Source organism: Scardinius erythrophthalmus (assembly GCF_964197995.2).
Source record: "Scardinius erythrophthalmus genome assembly, chromosome: 3".
In the NCBI taxonomy this organism is placed as follows: Eukaryota; Metazoa; Chordata; class Actinopteri; order Cypriniformes; family Leuciscidae; genus Scardinius; species Scardinius erythrophthalmus.
In genome coordinates this window covers 59,625,351-59,639,281 of record NC_138223.1, presented here as the reverse complement: position 1 = coordinate 59,639,281, position 13,931 = coordinate 59,625,351, and the positions used below count along the sequence as shown (strand labels likewise).

Sequence of the window (13,931 nt, the reverse complement as noted above, 5' to 3'; positions counted from 1 at the left end):
GCTTCTGGCAGACGACTTACGCCACAAGAGTAACACTTGAACTTAAGTCAAGTCAAGTCAAGTTTATTTATATAGCGCTTTTCACAATACAGATTGTATCAAAGCAGCTTCACAGTATTAAATTAAAATAATACATCAATGTTTGTTTCTAGTGGAAAACGTCCACGTTTGGTAATGCTGGTCAATAGTATTGTTGATTGATTAATTAAATTAAATATCCCCAAATATCCCAACTGAGCAAGCCAAAGGCAACAGTGGCAAGGAACCGAAAAACTCCATCAGGTGACCTAATGGAGAAAAAAAAACCTTGGGAGAACCCAGGCTCAGTCGGGGGCCAGTTCTCCTCTGGCGTTTATGAACTAGAGGTTGGATTTAACTGTAAGATTATAAGTATTATATGAATGCCTGGCTGAAGAGATGCGTCTTTAATCTAGTTTTAAACTGGGAGAGCGAGTCTGAGCAACGAACAGTATCAGGAAGATTATTCCAGAGTTTTGGAGCTAAATGTGAAAATGCTCTCCCTCCTTTGGTGGACCTAGATAACTTAACACACAACGTAATGATGAACGATGTTGCCCAGCCCTGTTTGTTTGAAGTAGTTTCAGCTTGATCTAGATATTTAAGTTGATAAAGTTTTAAAAATGGATTATTTTTCTAACATTAGCGCATCGCTTCACTTCAGAAGGCCTTTATTAACCCCCAGAGGTGCATCGAGCACTTTTATTATGGATGGATGTGCTTTGATGGACTTCCAAAGACATACATCCATTCACTCCCATTATAAAGCTTGGAAGAGCCAGGACAGTTTTTAATATAACTCTGTTTGTATTCGTCTGAAAGAAGAATGTCATATACACCAAGGATGGCTTCAGTAAATCATGGGCAAATTTTCATTTTGGATGAACTATCCCTTTAATGCATGTAATTATTTTTTCAGTTTAACTCGTTAAATATTTGTAACGCAATTGACGCAGCATCTGTTTTTCCCATCATCCTTTGGCTAGCGTTATATGATCATGCTCTTATTCATTCTTATTCATGCAAATGCTTTTAAACCATTCAAGCGCGACAAGACAAAAGAGAACTTGTGATTGTCTGAGAATGTGAATGTCCATCCAGTGACACACACACACACACGACACACAGAAAGACTCGCACCAGTATCGCTATTCTCATAAGAGTAGTCTTAAATTAGTTAAGTAATGTCTTAAATGAACTTAAAGAGTTGAGAGAAAATGAGATGTGCGTTAGAACCGCGTCATGTTCGGCAGCGGCAGATCTTAAATCACAGTAGCCTAATAAACCAGTTGCTGTGATGTCTGTCATTAATGATAATCAAAGAACAAAAGTAACAGAGGAAAATATATATATACTGTATGTACAGTCTTTTTTTTTTTAACCAAGCGATGTTAGAGTTGAATGAGCCAAGGGTTTTAATGCAGCGTCTAATGATCTAACAAAATCTAAATTTTGATATCCAATATATTTTTATGAACCTTTGAAGTTTCTATGGGGCAATACATTATCATTCTATTGCACATCAGCCTATTTCATGGTGCCGTTTCTATAAATGTGCATTAAAGCTAAAAATGCAAGCTTTATACCAGTGGTAATGGACTAACGAAATAATGGACTAATGAAATCCACATTTTGAGCAGTTTTTTCTATACCAATATATATTTTTTATGAACCCATGGATATCCCATATGGGCCAGTAGAGCTATCTGTTGCCCAACCAGCTCATATCACTGTGCCATTTCTGAACCACATGTGTGTTAAAGTTAAAATGCAGCATTTATATTAGTGGCAATGGACTAACGAAATCCATATTTTTATCAGTTTTTACCATACCAATGTTTTTTTTTGGACCGTTGAACTTGACATTTTATTATTATGATTAGAACATGCACACATTATTACTGTTGAATTAATTTCTCTTGCAATCTCTTGCTCTTTCTCGTGGCCACGTAAATGATGCTTTAAAGCTCAGATTTGGGCTTCATACTAGAGGTAATGATTTAACAATATTAATTATTCTAAACCGCTTTTACTGTCCTAGGCTTTAAAATTACACTTTAAATTTGCTTAGCTATATAAATGAATTGGCTAATGTTTTTTTTTTTTTTTTTTAAAGGGTTCTGAATCCAAAATTTAAACAAGATTTAATTAGACCTAGCCTAGAAATCTAGACGCACCCTAGCGGCAGCAAAATGTATTTCGCAGCCAGGTACGTCTAGCAACTCTCAATAAACCTTCTCGCTGCAAAAACCCAGATTGGGTCAGGCCAATCACGTTGTGTATAGAGTAGGCGGGGGCGGGCTTAACATACACGACAGAGTTGCGACGGTTACCTGGCTGCTGCTACTTGAAAACAAAGAATGGCGGCTGCTGATGGAGAACAACGGTCTTTCGAATCGGCGACTCTGGAGGACTTGGAGTTAATTTTTTCTTTGAGAAAAGAGCAAAGAATGGCACTTAAGTCATTCTTAAAAAAAGGAAGATGTGTTCGTCGTTTTGCCGGCCAGATATGGCAAAAGTTGAATCTATCAACTAAGCTCCGCTGTTGGGAAAACGCTCTGGTTGGTTGAAGCGCTGTCCTATTGCGTGCAGAGGGAATTTGAAAGACAGCCGTTTATCCCGCCCCTCGGATTGAGCCGTGACTATGGTGAGTTTCCAGACCTAACATCTTGATGTAGGTCTGGCTTGCCAGGCTAAATTAGACCATCATTACCTCTGGTATAAATTCCTTAACTTTAACGCACCCTCAATAGTGGCCGAGAAACGGGAGCATTTTCTTTGTGTTGTTTTTTTAGTTGTGTTGTGCACTACTGGGCCACCATAGTTTCTACTAGGGCTGCAGCAAATAATTATTTTGATAATCAATTATTATACATACATATTTAAGTTGTGTTGCCATACAATCCATTAGCATCTGCTTTGGAGTCTTGTTTTGTGTGAAACATGACGGGGGATTAGGGATGAATGTAAACAGTGTGCCGCATTGGTGCATTCCACACAAATTTACATTTTTTCATAATTAATGTAATCAATTACATCAACAAATCATATTCTGAGTAGTTCTATGCAACTTAATTTACTAAATTGATTCCTCTTTGTAGGGAGGTGGTAAAACTGTTGTGGTAAAGCTTGCGTACTGTTGTAAAATGGATATTACAATTAATGTGCTATGGCAAGTTCATTTATAGTTAAATAAAGTTCATAGGAGGAGCTAAAATATATCTACATTACTAGATATCTACTATATTAATAAATACAGATTTTTCTGTAAAGTATAGCAGATTTACACAATTCCAGTGGCTATCTCTGTCTTTGCTTCATTAATATACTCACACAATAATTATACATTATTTAGCTAAAATAATTCATTTAGATCATGTAAATGTGTTATTCAGTCCTTCCATGGCACCATATAATGATTTTGCACCTCTGACTAATTGCACTACTTGTAAAAACCTTTTTTATTTAAATCTTGTTTCCTACTTTGTGTGTGACTCGCTGAAAAATCACTGATTGTTCGACAAGAGTTTGGATGAGACGAGTCCTCTAAGAGACGAGACCTGATCTAACCCTAACATTCGAATCATCTGTTTAGAGTGAAAAATACTGAAGATCTTTTTCTTTTTGTCCTGCAGAAGTGAATCAGCGAAGGAATATGGCGTCTGTTAAAGAGCATCTTGAGCAGACATTGAGGGATCTAGGAAAAGATGAACTGAAGCGCTTTCAGTGGTACTTGAGGAATAATGAGCGCATTTCAAAGTCTGAAATGGAGAATGCAGATGTCTTAAAAACAGTGGACATGATGGTGGCACGTTCAGGACCAGAAGAAGCTGTGAAGATCACAGTGAACATCCTGAGGAAGATGAACCAGAATAATCTGGCCGATCAGCTAGAGAACAAACACAAGGAAGGTAATGTTTAAACATTAAATTTAAATGTTTTCTTTCATTGTAAGGAGTGATTGTTTAGTACTGTGATGGATTCAATGTGAAAAATGAAGTCATTGTTAAACTCAAATGTTTCTCTTTGCTCAGCTGATGTGTTTGTGTAATCTGATGTTTCATCTTTCTCTCACAGCTCGGACTGAGGGCAACATGAAGGCTTCTTCCACTTGCTGATTCAAAACAGATCAAGGGTAAATAATGATCGGTCTGGACCTGGAAATACATGTTTATCACATTATCATATTCAAGTATTGAACTTAAAGGGATGGTTCGGAGTAAAATCAACCTAGGGTCCTTTGCATGACCTTGAGCCAAACACCCCCCAGAAGCCTTTTTTCCCTTGGTTGAACATTATTAAAGTTAGAGCTTATTTAGAGATATCAGCCGGATGGTTTAGTGCAGGCGCTAATGAATCCTATGATGTATCTGGTAAATTACCCCACTAATAATGCCCAGAATGGTACCAAACTTCTACAGTCGTACAAATAGGTTCTGTACTCAGAAAACAAGGCATTGGAAAGTTTGTAAGTACATCAGGAGTTTATTTAAATAACACTTGCCTGACGGCCAATGCTACTGCTAACCCGGACGTCGACGTCACTTCAGTCACAGAAGTGGAAATATTCTGAATGATAGACACTCTGAATAATGTGCTGTAAAGTAAGACTGTCATGAGTTAATGGACCATTTCCCCCCTTTTTTATTTTTAACTCAAATACAGGGAAGGTAAAACAAGTTTAATATTAAAGTAAATGTATAGCAAGATTTATATTTGTCTAACTGTATTTTATACTTGTTGGTGAATTGTTTATGTACATTTCTATAAATGTTTTTCATAAACTATGAAATGTTGAATTTTCTTAAAAAACATAGTTGTGGCAAATAGAATCTAGCTCTTCTTTTCCTGTGATTATATTCTTCTGCAAACACACACACTGAACTTGGTGAACTGCAGTGAGGAACATTTAATATTCTCTTTATCTAATAAAAGCTATTTTTTTCTAAGTTTATTTTGTTGTGTCATAATTTAACATTTGGATATTTTGGATATTTCACTGCATGGAAATATTCTTAATGAATAGACATTCTGAATAATGTGCTGTAAAGTAAGACTGTCATGGGATAATTCACAAAAAAACTAATATTTAATTTATTTATTTTGAACTCAAATTCCCCAGTGACATCATACTATACCCCTAATGCTGGGTAAGTTGAGCCACTTCTGTGTCACTAGCTCTATTTCTGTGTCCTTATGATCCTTTCCTTTATTTGTCCTGATAGAAGACAGCTGAAATATGAAGTGTTGTATAATAATGCTGAAGCACAGATATTTGGCAGTGAAGAATATGTTCTCTGAGCTTCATGTCCTCTACAACAGTCTCAGCCTTCCTCCAACGTCAGGACACCTGAACGAAGCTCCACAAAATCTGTCCGATTAAACATTATTCAGCTGGAGTGTCTAAATCACTTCAACAAAGAGCAGAAAAGAAGTGTCCAGTGATGCTCTTCCCATGAAAGCAGCTGAGCGTTCTGATTCTGTAGAAGCAGAATGTGAGATTCGTCACGTAGAGCTGGAATATTTCTTCTCATGTTGCTCCATCAAGTCATGGTTTAGTCTGTAGTTGCAGCACAGTTTGTGTCTCCAGGAGCTTTTGTTCTGCTTTTGCACACGTTTCTCCTCCAGCGGCTCCTGGAAAACATCCACAGTACTGCAAGTGTTTGTCAGCGCAGGTTTTTATCTATTTATTAAAATGATCATCTGTAAAGATGCCTAACTTTAAAGTCTGGACTACAACAAAGCTTGTGCTCTTATTGCTTTGGAGAAAAGATGCTGTTCATTTCACACATTTGACCGCTGTGTTGTGATGAACACAATGATCTGTCATGAGCTTCAGCATCAACTCTAGAGAAATGTGTCCAGTAGAGGAACATCTGTGACTGTTGTAGTTGAGAGAGTGTTTGGCATCATTGAGCTGATAGGAAAGAAACACACAGGACACATGAACTCTAGAGAGAGCGTAAGTCAGACGGGCCGCAGATGAAAGATCGATCAGACCGTTGAATCTCCAGACGGGCTCTTTTAAAATCAGTATTTGACATTGGCAGCACATTCACAACGCCACACTGAGAGCTCAAGCCCGTCGCAGTGAGAATAGTGTGTGTGTTTACTCTGATCATTACACTGATCTGAAGACAGAGCAGAAAGACGGCTTTCTGAATGTTAATAAATGCATTGATCTCCTTCATGTGTGTAACTATGGCGACTGACAGTATCGTTTATATATAATTACACACTGTGTAGAGCTCTTATTATAGCATTGATCTTTACATTAGTTTCTGTTTTTACATTATTTTCAACTGAATTTCAGTGTTTGGAGCAGGGTTATTATAGTTTTGCAATTTTCATTAGTTTTTATTTTTATTTCGTTTTGACTTTTTGTTTTCAAATTCAGTTTAGTTTTAATTAGTTTTTAAAGTGGGTTTGCTAGTTTAGTTTATTTTTTATTTTTTGAAAATGCTTAGTTTTAGTTTAGTTTTTATTAGTTTTAGTGTTAGTTTTAGTCTTTTTTTGTAATTTGGGTTATTTGTCAGGGGCAAGATTCAAAAAGGTCGGAAAAAGTATTGTGTAATAATAACTCAACAAAAACATCATACAATATCAGAAAAAAATTCACACCCCATTGAAATGCCTTTACCTCTTACAAAATCCACACGCCGTACCAAAAATCTCCACATCTTCTATACAGAATTCACACCCTATACTAAATTTACCCTATACAGTCAATAGCCTACTCATCTGGATTGAAGCAGCAAACATTCAGTGTAAAAGTAAAAAAAAATGACATAACATTATTTAATATTTGAATCACAGCTAACTTAGTGTTTTGACATCGACAACCACAACCAAAAAGTGCATTTTACCTCAAACTTGCGACTAGTTAACTTTCTGAAGGCGTAATCGCTTCTCGGGTCGACATTAACACACTTACAAAATTATATTCAAAATATTTTAATATTTTAATACCACTTTTTAATGTGTGATTGTGTAAAGGTGTTCACGAGATAGAGATACCAACCTTTCGCCAACTTGCTTTCAACGTCGAACGAACACTCGCTCTCATGGAGACGCGGTGTGCACGGAAGGGAGGGGCTGTGTGTGTGTGTGTGTGCTGGTCTCACAGGATTCCGTGAAATAACCACGGGCCCTTAACTCAAAATCCGTGGAGCCATCACGGAATCGCCCCAAATTCCGTGATGCGGCCAAGGATTAAACTCCAACGCAAGTCAATGACACTGACCTTCCGTGGTCCACACACGGATACCCGTTTCAATGACGGGAGTACAGAACTCACTCAACGGACGTGCTTTCTCATTTGGAAACGCAACATTTGAAGTATTTGTTTCTTTTCCAACATCAAATGCCATAATGACGTTAACCTGTCTGTTATTGTAGCTATTGCATTGTCCTGTCATCATAAACTTTCAGTTAAGCCTAACCAAAGTCCCGTGATGGCACCACGGACCGCAACAACCGGACCTCACTCATGGACGTTGTAATGTTGCTGGCTTGTTTAGGAACTTATAAGCTTTAGGTCGACTGTGTTGCAATGGCATGTAATTAACTTTTGTCTCGTCCTGTCATCATAAAATCCAGTTTGATGGCGTTTTACACCTATTGCTCGCTTGGCTATAGTCAGAACTAAAATTTGTGATAGGAGCACGGAGTGAGTCTGTGGTGAGACCACGGATAACTCCAACGCAAGTCAATGACACTCATCTTCCGTGGTCCACACACGGATATTCGTTTCAATGACAAAGAACAGATCTCACTCAATGGATGTGCTTTCTCATTTGGAAACACAACATTTTAAGTAGCCTAGGCTATTTATTTATTTTCCAACACCAAATACCATAAAGACGTTAACCTCTCTGTTATTGTAGCTATTGCATTGTCCTGCCATCATAAAAATTCAGTTTGTTTCTGTTAGCCTAACTGAAGTCCCGTGATGGCACCACGGACCTCAACAACCTGACCTGATCAATGGATGTTGTAATGTTGCTCACTTGTTTAAACACTTAAAAGCTTATGTCGACTGTGTTGCAATGGCATGTAATTAAGTTGACATTTTGTCTTGTCTTGTCATCATAAAATCCAGTTTGATGGCGTTTTACACCTATTGCTCGCTTGGCTATAGTCAGATCTAAAATCTGTGATAGGAGCACGGAGTGAGTCTGTGGTGAGACCACGGATAACTCCAACGCAAGTCACAACCCAGTCTCACGTCAGTTCGTGATATGGTCACGTAATTTAATCTATTGATTCGTGCCACGTTTATTTCGCTATTTTCGTACATTACCAGCACCTTTTTATAACTATTGTATTTTCAATGGGAAGCGTCTTTCGTGATCACAGCACGATTTTTTCTGCCTGTCGGCTGCAGCGAGTAGGGGGAGGCTGCAGACCTGGAGCCGGTAGATATACGCCCCAGCAGTTTTACGCCCCAGCAGTTTTACGCCCCTGCTGTTCCAGATGCGTCCAGTAGGGGGAGGCTGTACAGCGACACGAATTAAGGTATATTAAATAATCTGCTAAAGTTATTGTTGTTTAGCAATGAAGCAACATTTATTATTTATAAACGATTAGCTTGATAGAGCAAAAAGTTCTGGACGGTCAGGTTGATGGTATGTCTTGCTTAAACTTAGCTAACCACGTGTAAGTTTAGCTGCCCTAGTCACTTTCAAAATTAATTTTCTTTTGCATTTTCTTTTGTTGCCTGTCTTTATCTTGCGTGAGATGGCCTCTTCTTCCTCTATGTTTACTCTTTTCTGGTTTGAGTTGTTTCTTATAAATGAGATGATCTAACTATCTAATTTATATCTAAACATTTTTCTTAAAATAGCTTACTAATCTGGACTACTGATCTCTCTCTCTCTCTCTCTCTCTCTCTCTCTCTCTCTCTCTCTCTCTCTCTCTCTCTCTCTCTCTCACTCTCTCAACTTGTATAATCTTTAATAAACACCCATCTCTTTTTTTAACTGCATTCCAAACCAATAGCTTCTCTAGTAAATAAATGACTTACAGAGACATACATGGACATGTTTTTAATGTCATTTTCAATTTTCTCTGCACAGTTCATCATCAGTGGCCAAAAGAAATCAAAGTGTCTTGAGTCTTGACACTTTTTCCAAAAGTGTTCCACCAACAAGTGCCTGTGCCGTTGTACTTTGAAAATCAGGAGCAAATTGATGCAATCCATACTCACCTGACATAAATTCTGGGCAGCACACCCACACACACGGTGACAATATCAAAATCACCATGGATGTCCTTTTTATATTTTTTAATGTTTAATTTTTTTTTTTTTTTTTAATGCCCACAGATATGAAACTCAAATTAAAAAGGCAGTTTGTGTTCTCGTAACACTTTCTTTTATGTGGTCTGTGACTCTTAGGGGGTCTACAGTGATTCTGCAGGTTCTCCAATAAGTCTTATAGTTTATCTTATTTGCTTTGATGCATTTCTCAGATCACAACTGAAATCACATCATCTTGTCACTTTTGCACATCATAAAAGCAATTTCTCATTATTTTATACAAATTGCAAATGCTTCAGTACATTCATGCAATTGATAATGTACAACTGTCTGCTGTTTCCTATCAACTCTTTATGTCATGTTGATCAAAATATAGGCCTATTATACTATTTCTCTGTTGAATTGTCATACTTCTCAAAACATAGGCATTAGTTCCTTGCATAAGTCATTAAATGCAAAATGGTTGACTATAAACTGTCAAGCATGTTTTCAATACATTTCTATTAGACTTTATTTTGTAAATGTGTCCTGATTTGATGAATTGCAGAGGTGTATTTAGAATTTCACTAATGAAGGAAATAATGAATTGATAAATTAGGAAGCAGCAAGGCAATTCATAATCAATTGCATGGATTTACCAAAGCATTGGCAATTTGTTCAAAACTGTTATGAGAATTTCAGTAGTGATCTGAGAAATGTACCAAAGCAACTGTGATAAAAAATTAAGTATTCAGGAATTTTATACAAAATTTAACAGTGAGTCCTGCTGCGTGTGAATTTGACAAAATCAAATTCACCATGGATGTCCTTTTTTTTTAATGTTTTTTTTTTTTTAATCAGTGAGCTGAAACACTTTGACAGGAGGATAGAAAAACAGTTAAAGAAGAGTGGCAAGCCATAGGGAAGTCATCTACAGGAGTCATCATAATTCATAAATGGTGTTGATAAATAATGTTCCCTTTCGTCAGCAGGGAACTCCGACGCCTCGTCGGGGGAGTTCCCCTGACGAATTGGGATCACGCTAGGGAGACCAATTGCCTTCGAGTGAATTAAAACGAGCCAATGAACATTGGCATGCAAGATTTGCATTCCGCGGCCCGCCTACCAGTGCGGGTATAAGGCGGAATCAAGCACATGCACAAACGCTTTCTGCTTCGGAGCCGACCGGTTGTGTCCTCTCTGAGTGAATGAGCTTTAAGATTGTATTTATCTTACGCTCTACGAGTCTGCTGTTTCGGGAATGGACCTCTCTGTGTTGGTGAGACGGCGTTTCAGCGACCGCGCGATTTCCTGTCTGCCGGCTGCGTCTACAGGCTGTTAATTCAAAAGCTGTTTTTACAGCTGGTAAACGGTTGAGTGCGCACAGCGGGCTTGCAGTTTCCCCGTTGTGTCGCCGCGTTGGGTCCCTGTGTGCTTCAGCACAATAAAGAGAGTAATTTCTTCCTGAAAGAGCAACACGAGTGAAGATCGCGTCCTTTTCAGGATGACGTTTCACTCGTGTGTTTCTGGATGTGATCGTTTCCTGTCCTCATTTGACGGCCACGTTCATTGTTTCACATGCCTAATCAGTGTGTGAGACTACGTTCGTGGGTGGTTCATGTTCTCTCAGGAGTGCATGACCACGTCGGCAAGTTGTTCGTCTCCCCTTTTTTAAAAGGCTCGAGCCGCTCAGCGTGCCGTGTGCCGTCGAGCGCCGGTTGACAGCGCGGGTTGTCACGGCAACCCAGCGCGCGTCATTCGGCGCTCTAGATGCGCGATCGAGACTCGTGTACCTCTACGAGGTTGAGTCCCTTTGCTTATTCCCCATCTAGTTCCTTTTCAAAAAAGAGGACTACTTGGCTAATAGCATTGGTGATCTGGGGGTTACAGTGCGGAACGTCTCGCCAGGTGAAAGACCCTCACGAGCTTCCCACTCCTCTAGCGCATCGCAAACATGCTGAGACTGTGTTCGTGGGTGGTTTATGCTTTCTTATGAGAGCATGACCACGTCGGCACGTTGTTCGCCTTGCCTGAAGGCTTGAGCGCCAGCGTGCCGTGTGTCATCGAGACGATGGCCACGTTCACTGTCTTGCATGCCTGGTTGACGGCCACGATCACGGTTTCACATGCCTAATCAGTGTGTTGAGACTGCGTTCGTGGGTGGTTCATGTTCTCTCATGAGTGCATGACCACGTCGGCACGTTGTTCGTCTCCCCTTTCTCGTAAAGGCTTGAGCCGCTCAGCGTGCCGTGTGCCGTCGAGGCTTTCGGGTGGGATTCTGGTCTTTCTCATGAGGGACCAAGCATTTCATTCGGGGCCCCAGGAGAGGGCAGATGTCGATCGCTACATCGGAGAGAGGGCTGTTATACTCTGAAAATGATGCTGAGTTCCTACTATAGTGGTGTGTTCTCATGCTGAAGATTCAGACTTGACAGCCACACTTTCCTGGGCTGTTCTAAAGTGCCTGGATGGGTGTGAAAAATTTTGGCAGTATGGAAGCATTTTGGCGCCAATATGGCAAGCCAAACATGCCTAAATCTGCAAAAGTTTTTCTTCTCTCACTACCCCTGCACATTCAGTGCACGTGGGTAGTTCTGACTCGGAGTAGAGCTGCGCTTTATGACTGACCGTGATTAGTCACAGCGCTGGCCTTCGGTCAGACGATGTCCACACTGTGGTCCAGAAGCGCCTTAAAACCAGCCCGCTCGGGGTTCGTTTCCCCCCCAGCAAAAGGAAGGGAAATGACCCTGAGAGGAGCGACCTAGAGAGTGTGACGAAAACTGCTCTTCGGGAGTGTGTGTCATCACCACTCCTTCCCCCGGAGGAGGGCCGGGTGGAGAATGCTTTGTTGAATTTTTCTTGTTTCTGTTCCGCCGCCGACCAGCTGGTCGGTGGTACCCAAAACCTCATTAAAAGAGCAGTTTCTTCCTCCTCTGGGTCATTCACGGTTGGGACTGCCGAACATGCAGTCTCTCCCGCTTGAGAGTAGGACGTCAGTGTGCGCCACCCTCGGGTCTCGTCACTCTCAGTCCCCTCTCCCCAGCTCTCAGATAGCAGTGGCGCCACCTCGGTCACGTCACTCCTGTCTGCCGCTGGGCGGGAAGGCACGGAGACCAGCAGCCGCCCTTGGGCCTCGCTCCTCGTCTCCTCCCCTTCCCTCGCCAGGCGACAGCCCGCAGCAGAACACTCTCGGGTCTTCTCTGCCGTCTGTCCCCCGGTGGAAGCAGGTAGGTGTTGTCCAAGTACACACCCAGACCCCGCTCTCGGCCGCTACAATGCCACCGGAGCCGTGTCCCTGCCTTCCAACTCGCTGCCCCTCCGCGGGTACGCCGGTCGTGCGGGTGGGCTCGTTGCGGCGGTGTCTCGGAGCCTGGTTAGAGCTCCCGAGTCCGTCGCGCTGGCTCATCCGCACCATCCGGCTCGGCTATGCAATTCAGTTTGCACGCCGGCCTCCCAAGTTCAGGGGCATCCACTTCACCCGTGTGCGTCTAGTGGATGCTCCGGTCTTGCGGAAAGAGATCGACGTCCTGCTGGCGAAGGACGCGATCGAGCCGGTCCCTCCAGCCGATATGAGGTCAGGGTTTTACAGCCCTTACTTCATTGTACCCAAGAAAGGCGGTGGGTTACGACCAATCCTGGATCTGCGAGTATTGAATCGGGCCCTGCCAAGCTCCCGTTCAAGATGCTCACACAGAAACGCATTTTCGAGTGCATCCGTCCCCAGGATTGGTTTGCAGCGATCGACCTGAAGGACGCGTACTTTCATGTCTCGATTCTTCCTCGACACAGACCATTTCTTCGGTTTGCTTTCGAGGGTCGAGCATATCAGTACAAGGTCCTACCCTTCGGGCTGGCCCTGTCGCCCCGTGTCTTCACGAAAGTCGCGGAGGCGGCCATTGTTCCCATGAGAGAACAAGGCGTTCGCATTCTCAACTATCTCGACGACTGGCTCATTCTGGCTCACTTGCGAGATGTGTTGTGTGATCACAGGGACATGGTGCTCCGTCACCTCAGTCAGTTGGGGCTTCAGGTCAACTGGGAGAAGAGCAAACTCTGCCCCGTGCAGAGGATCTCTTATCTCGGTATGGAACTGGACTCAGTCGCTCAGACTGCGCGCCTCACAGAGGAGCGCGTCCAGTCAGTGCTCACCTGTCTCAAGTCCTTTCGAGGCAGGACAGCGGTCCCACTGAAACAGTTTCAGAGGCTCCTGGGGCATATGGCAGCCGCAGCCGCAGTAACGCCGCTCGGCTTGTTGCATATGAGACCGCTCCAGCACTGGCTTCACGACCGAGTCCCGAGGTGGGCGTGGCAGAGCGGCACGTTCCGGGTCAAAGTCACCCCGCACTGTCGCCAAACCTTCTCCCCTTGGTCGGATCCTGCGTTTCTACGGGCCGGAGTGCCCCTAGTCCAGGTTTCCAGGCATGCTGTGGTGTTCACAGATGCTTCTGCCAAGGGTTGGGGGGCCACGTACAAAGGGCATGCAGTCTCGGGTCTGTGGACGGGGCCCCAGCTGCATTGGCACATCAATTGCCTAGAGTTGCAAGCAGTACGCTTGGCCTTGTGTCGCCTCAAGGGGTTTCTCAGACACAAGCATGTACTGGTCCGTACGGACAGCACTGCGACCGTTGCGTACATCAACCGACAAGGTGGTCTGCGCTCCAGTCGTATGTCGCGA

The 13,931-nt window shown here is 42.2% G+C and overlaps 2 protein-coding genes across 3 annotated transcripts in view; both read left to right on the top strand.

Annotated features, from left to right (window-relative positions):
• The window catches only part of LOC308687551 (NACHT, LRR and PYD domains-containing protein 1 homolog), a 75,445-nt gene extending 70,480 nt beyond the window's left edge, over positions 1–4,965 (top strand). For both annotated transcript variants that reach the window (XM_081360154.1, XM_081360153.1), the window contains 2 exons: positions 3,654–3,929; positions 4,096–4,965. In XM_081360154.1, the coding sequence (XP_081216280.1) occupies positions 3,654–3,929; positions 4,096–4,136 (317 nt within the window). In that variant the 3' untranslated portion in view covers positions 4,137–4,965. The remainder of the gene's footprint in view (positions 1–3,653; positions 3,930–4,095) is intronic.
• The window catches only part of LOC308687564 (NACHT, LRR and PYD domains-containing protein 1 homolog), a 162,268-nt gene continuing 152,347 nt past the window's right edge, over positions 4,011–13,931 (top strand). The window contains exon 1 of the mRNA XM_081360178.1: positions 4,011–4,153. The gene's annotated coding sequence lies outside the window, so the exon portion shown is untranslated. The remainder of the gene's footprint in view (positions 4,154–13,931) is intronic.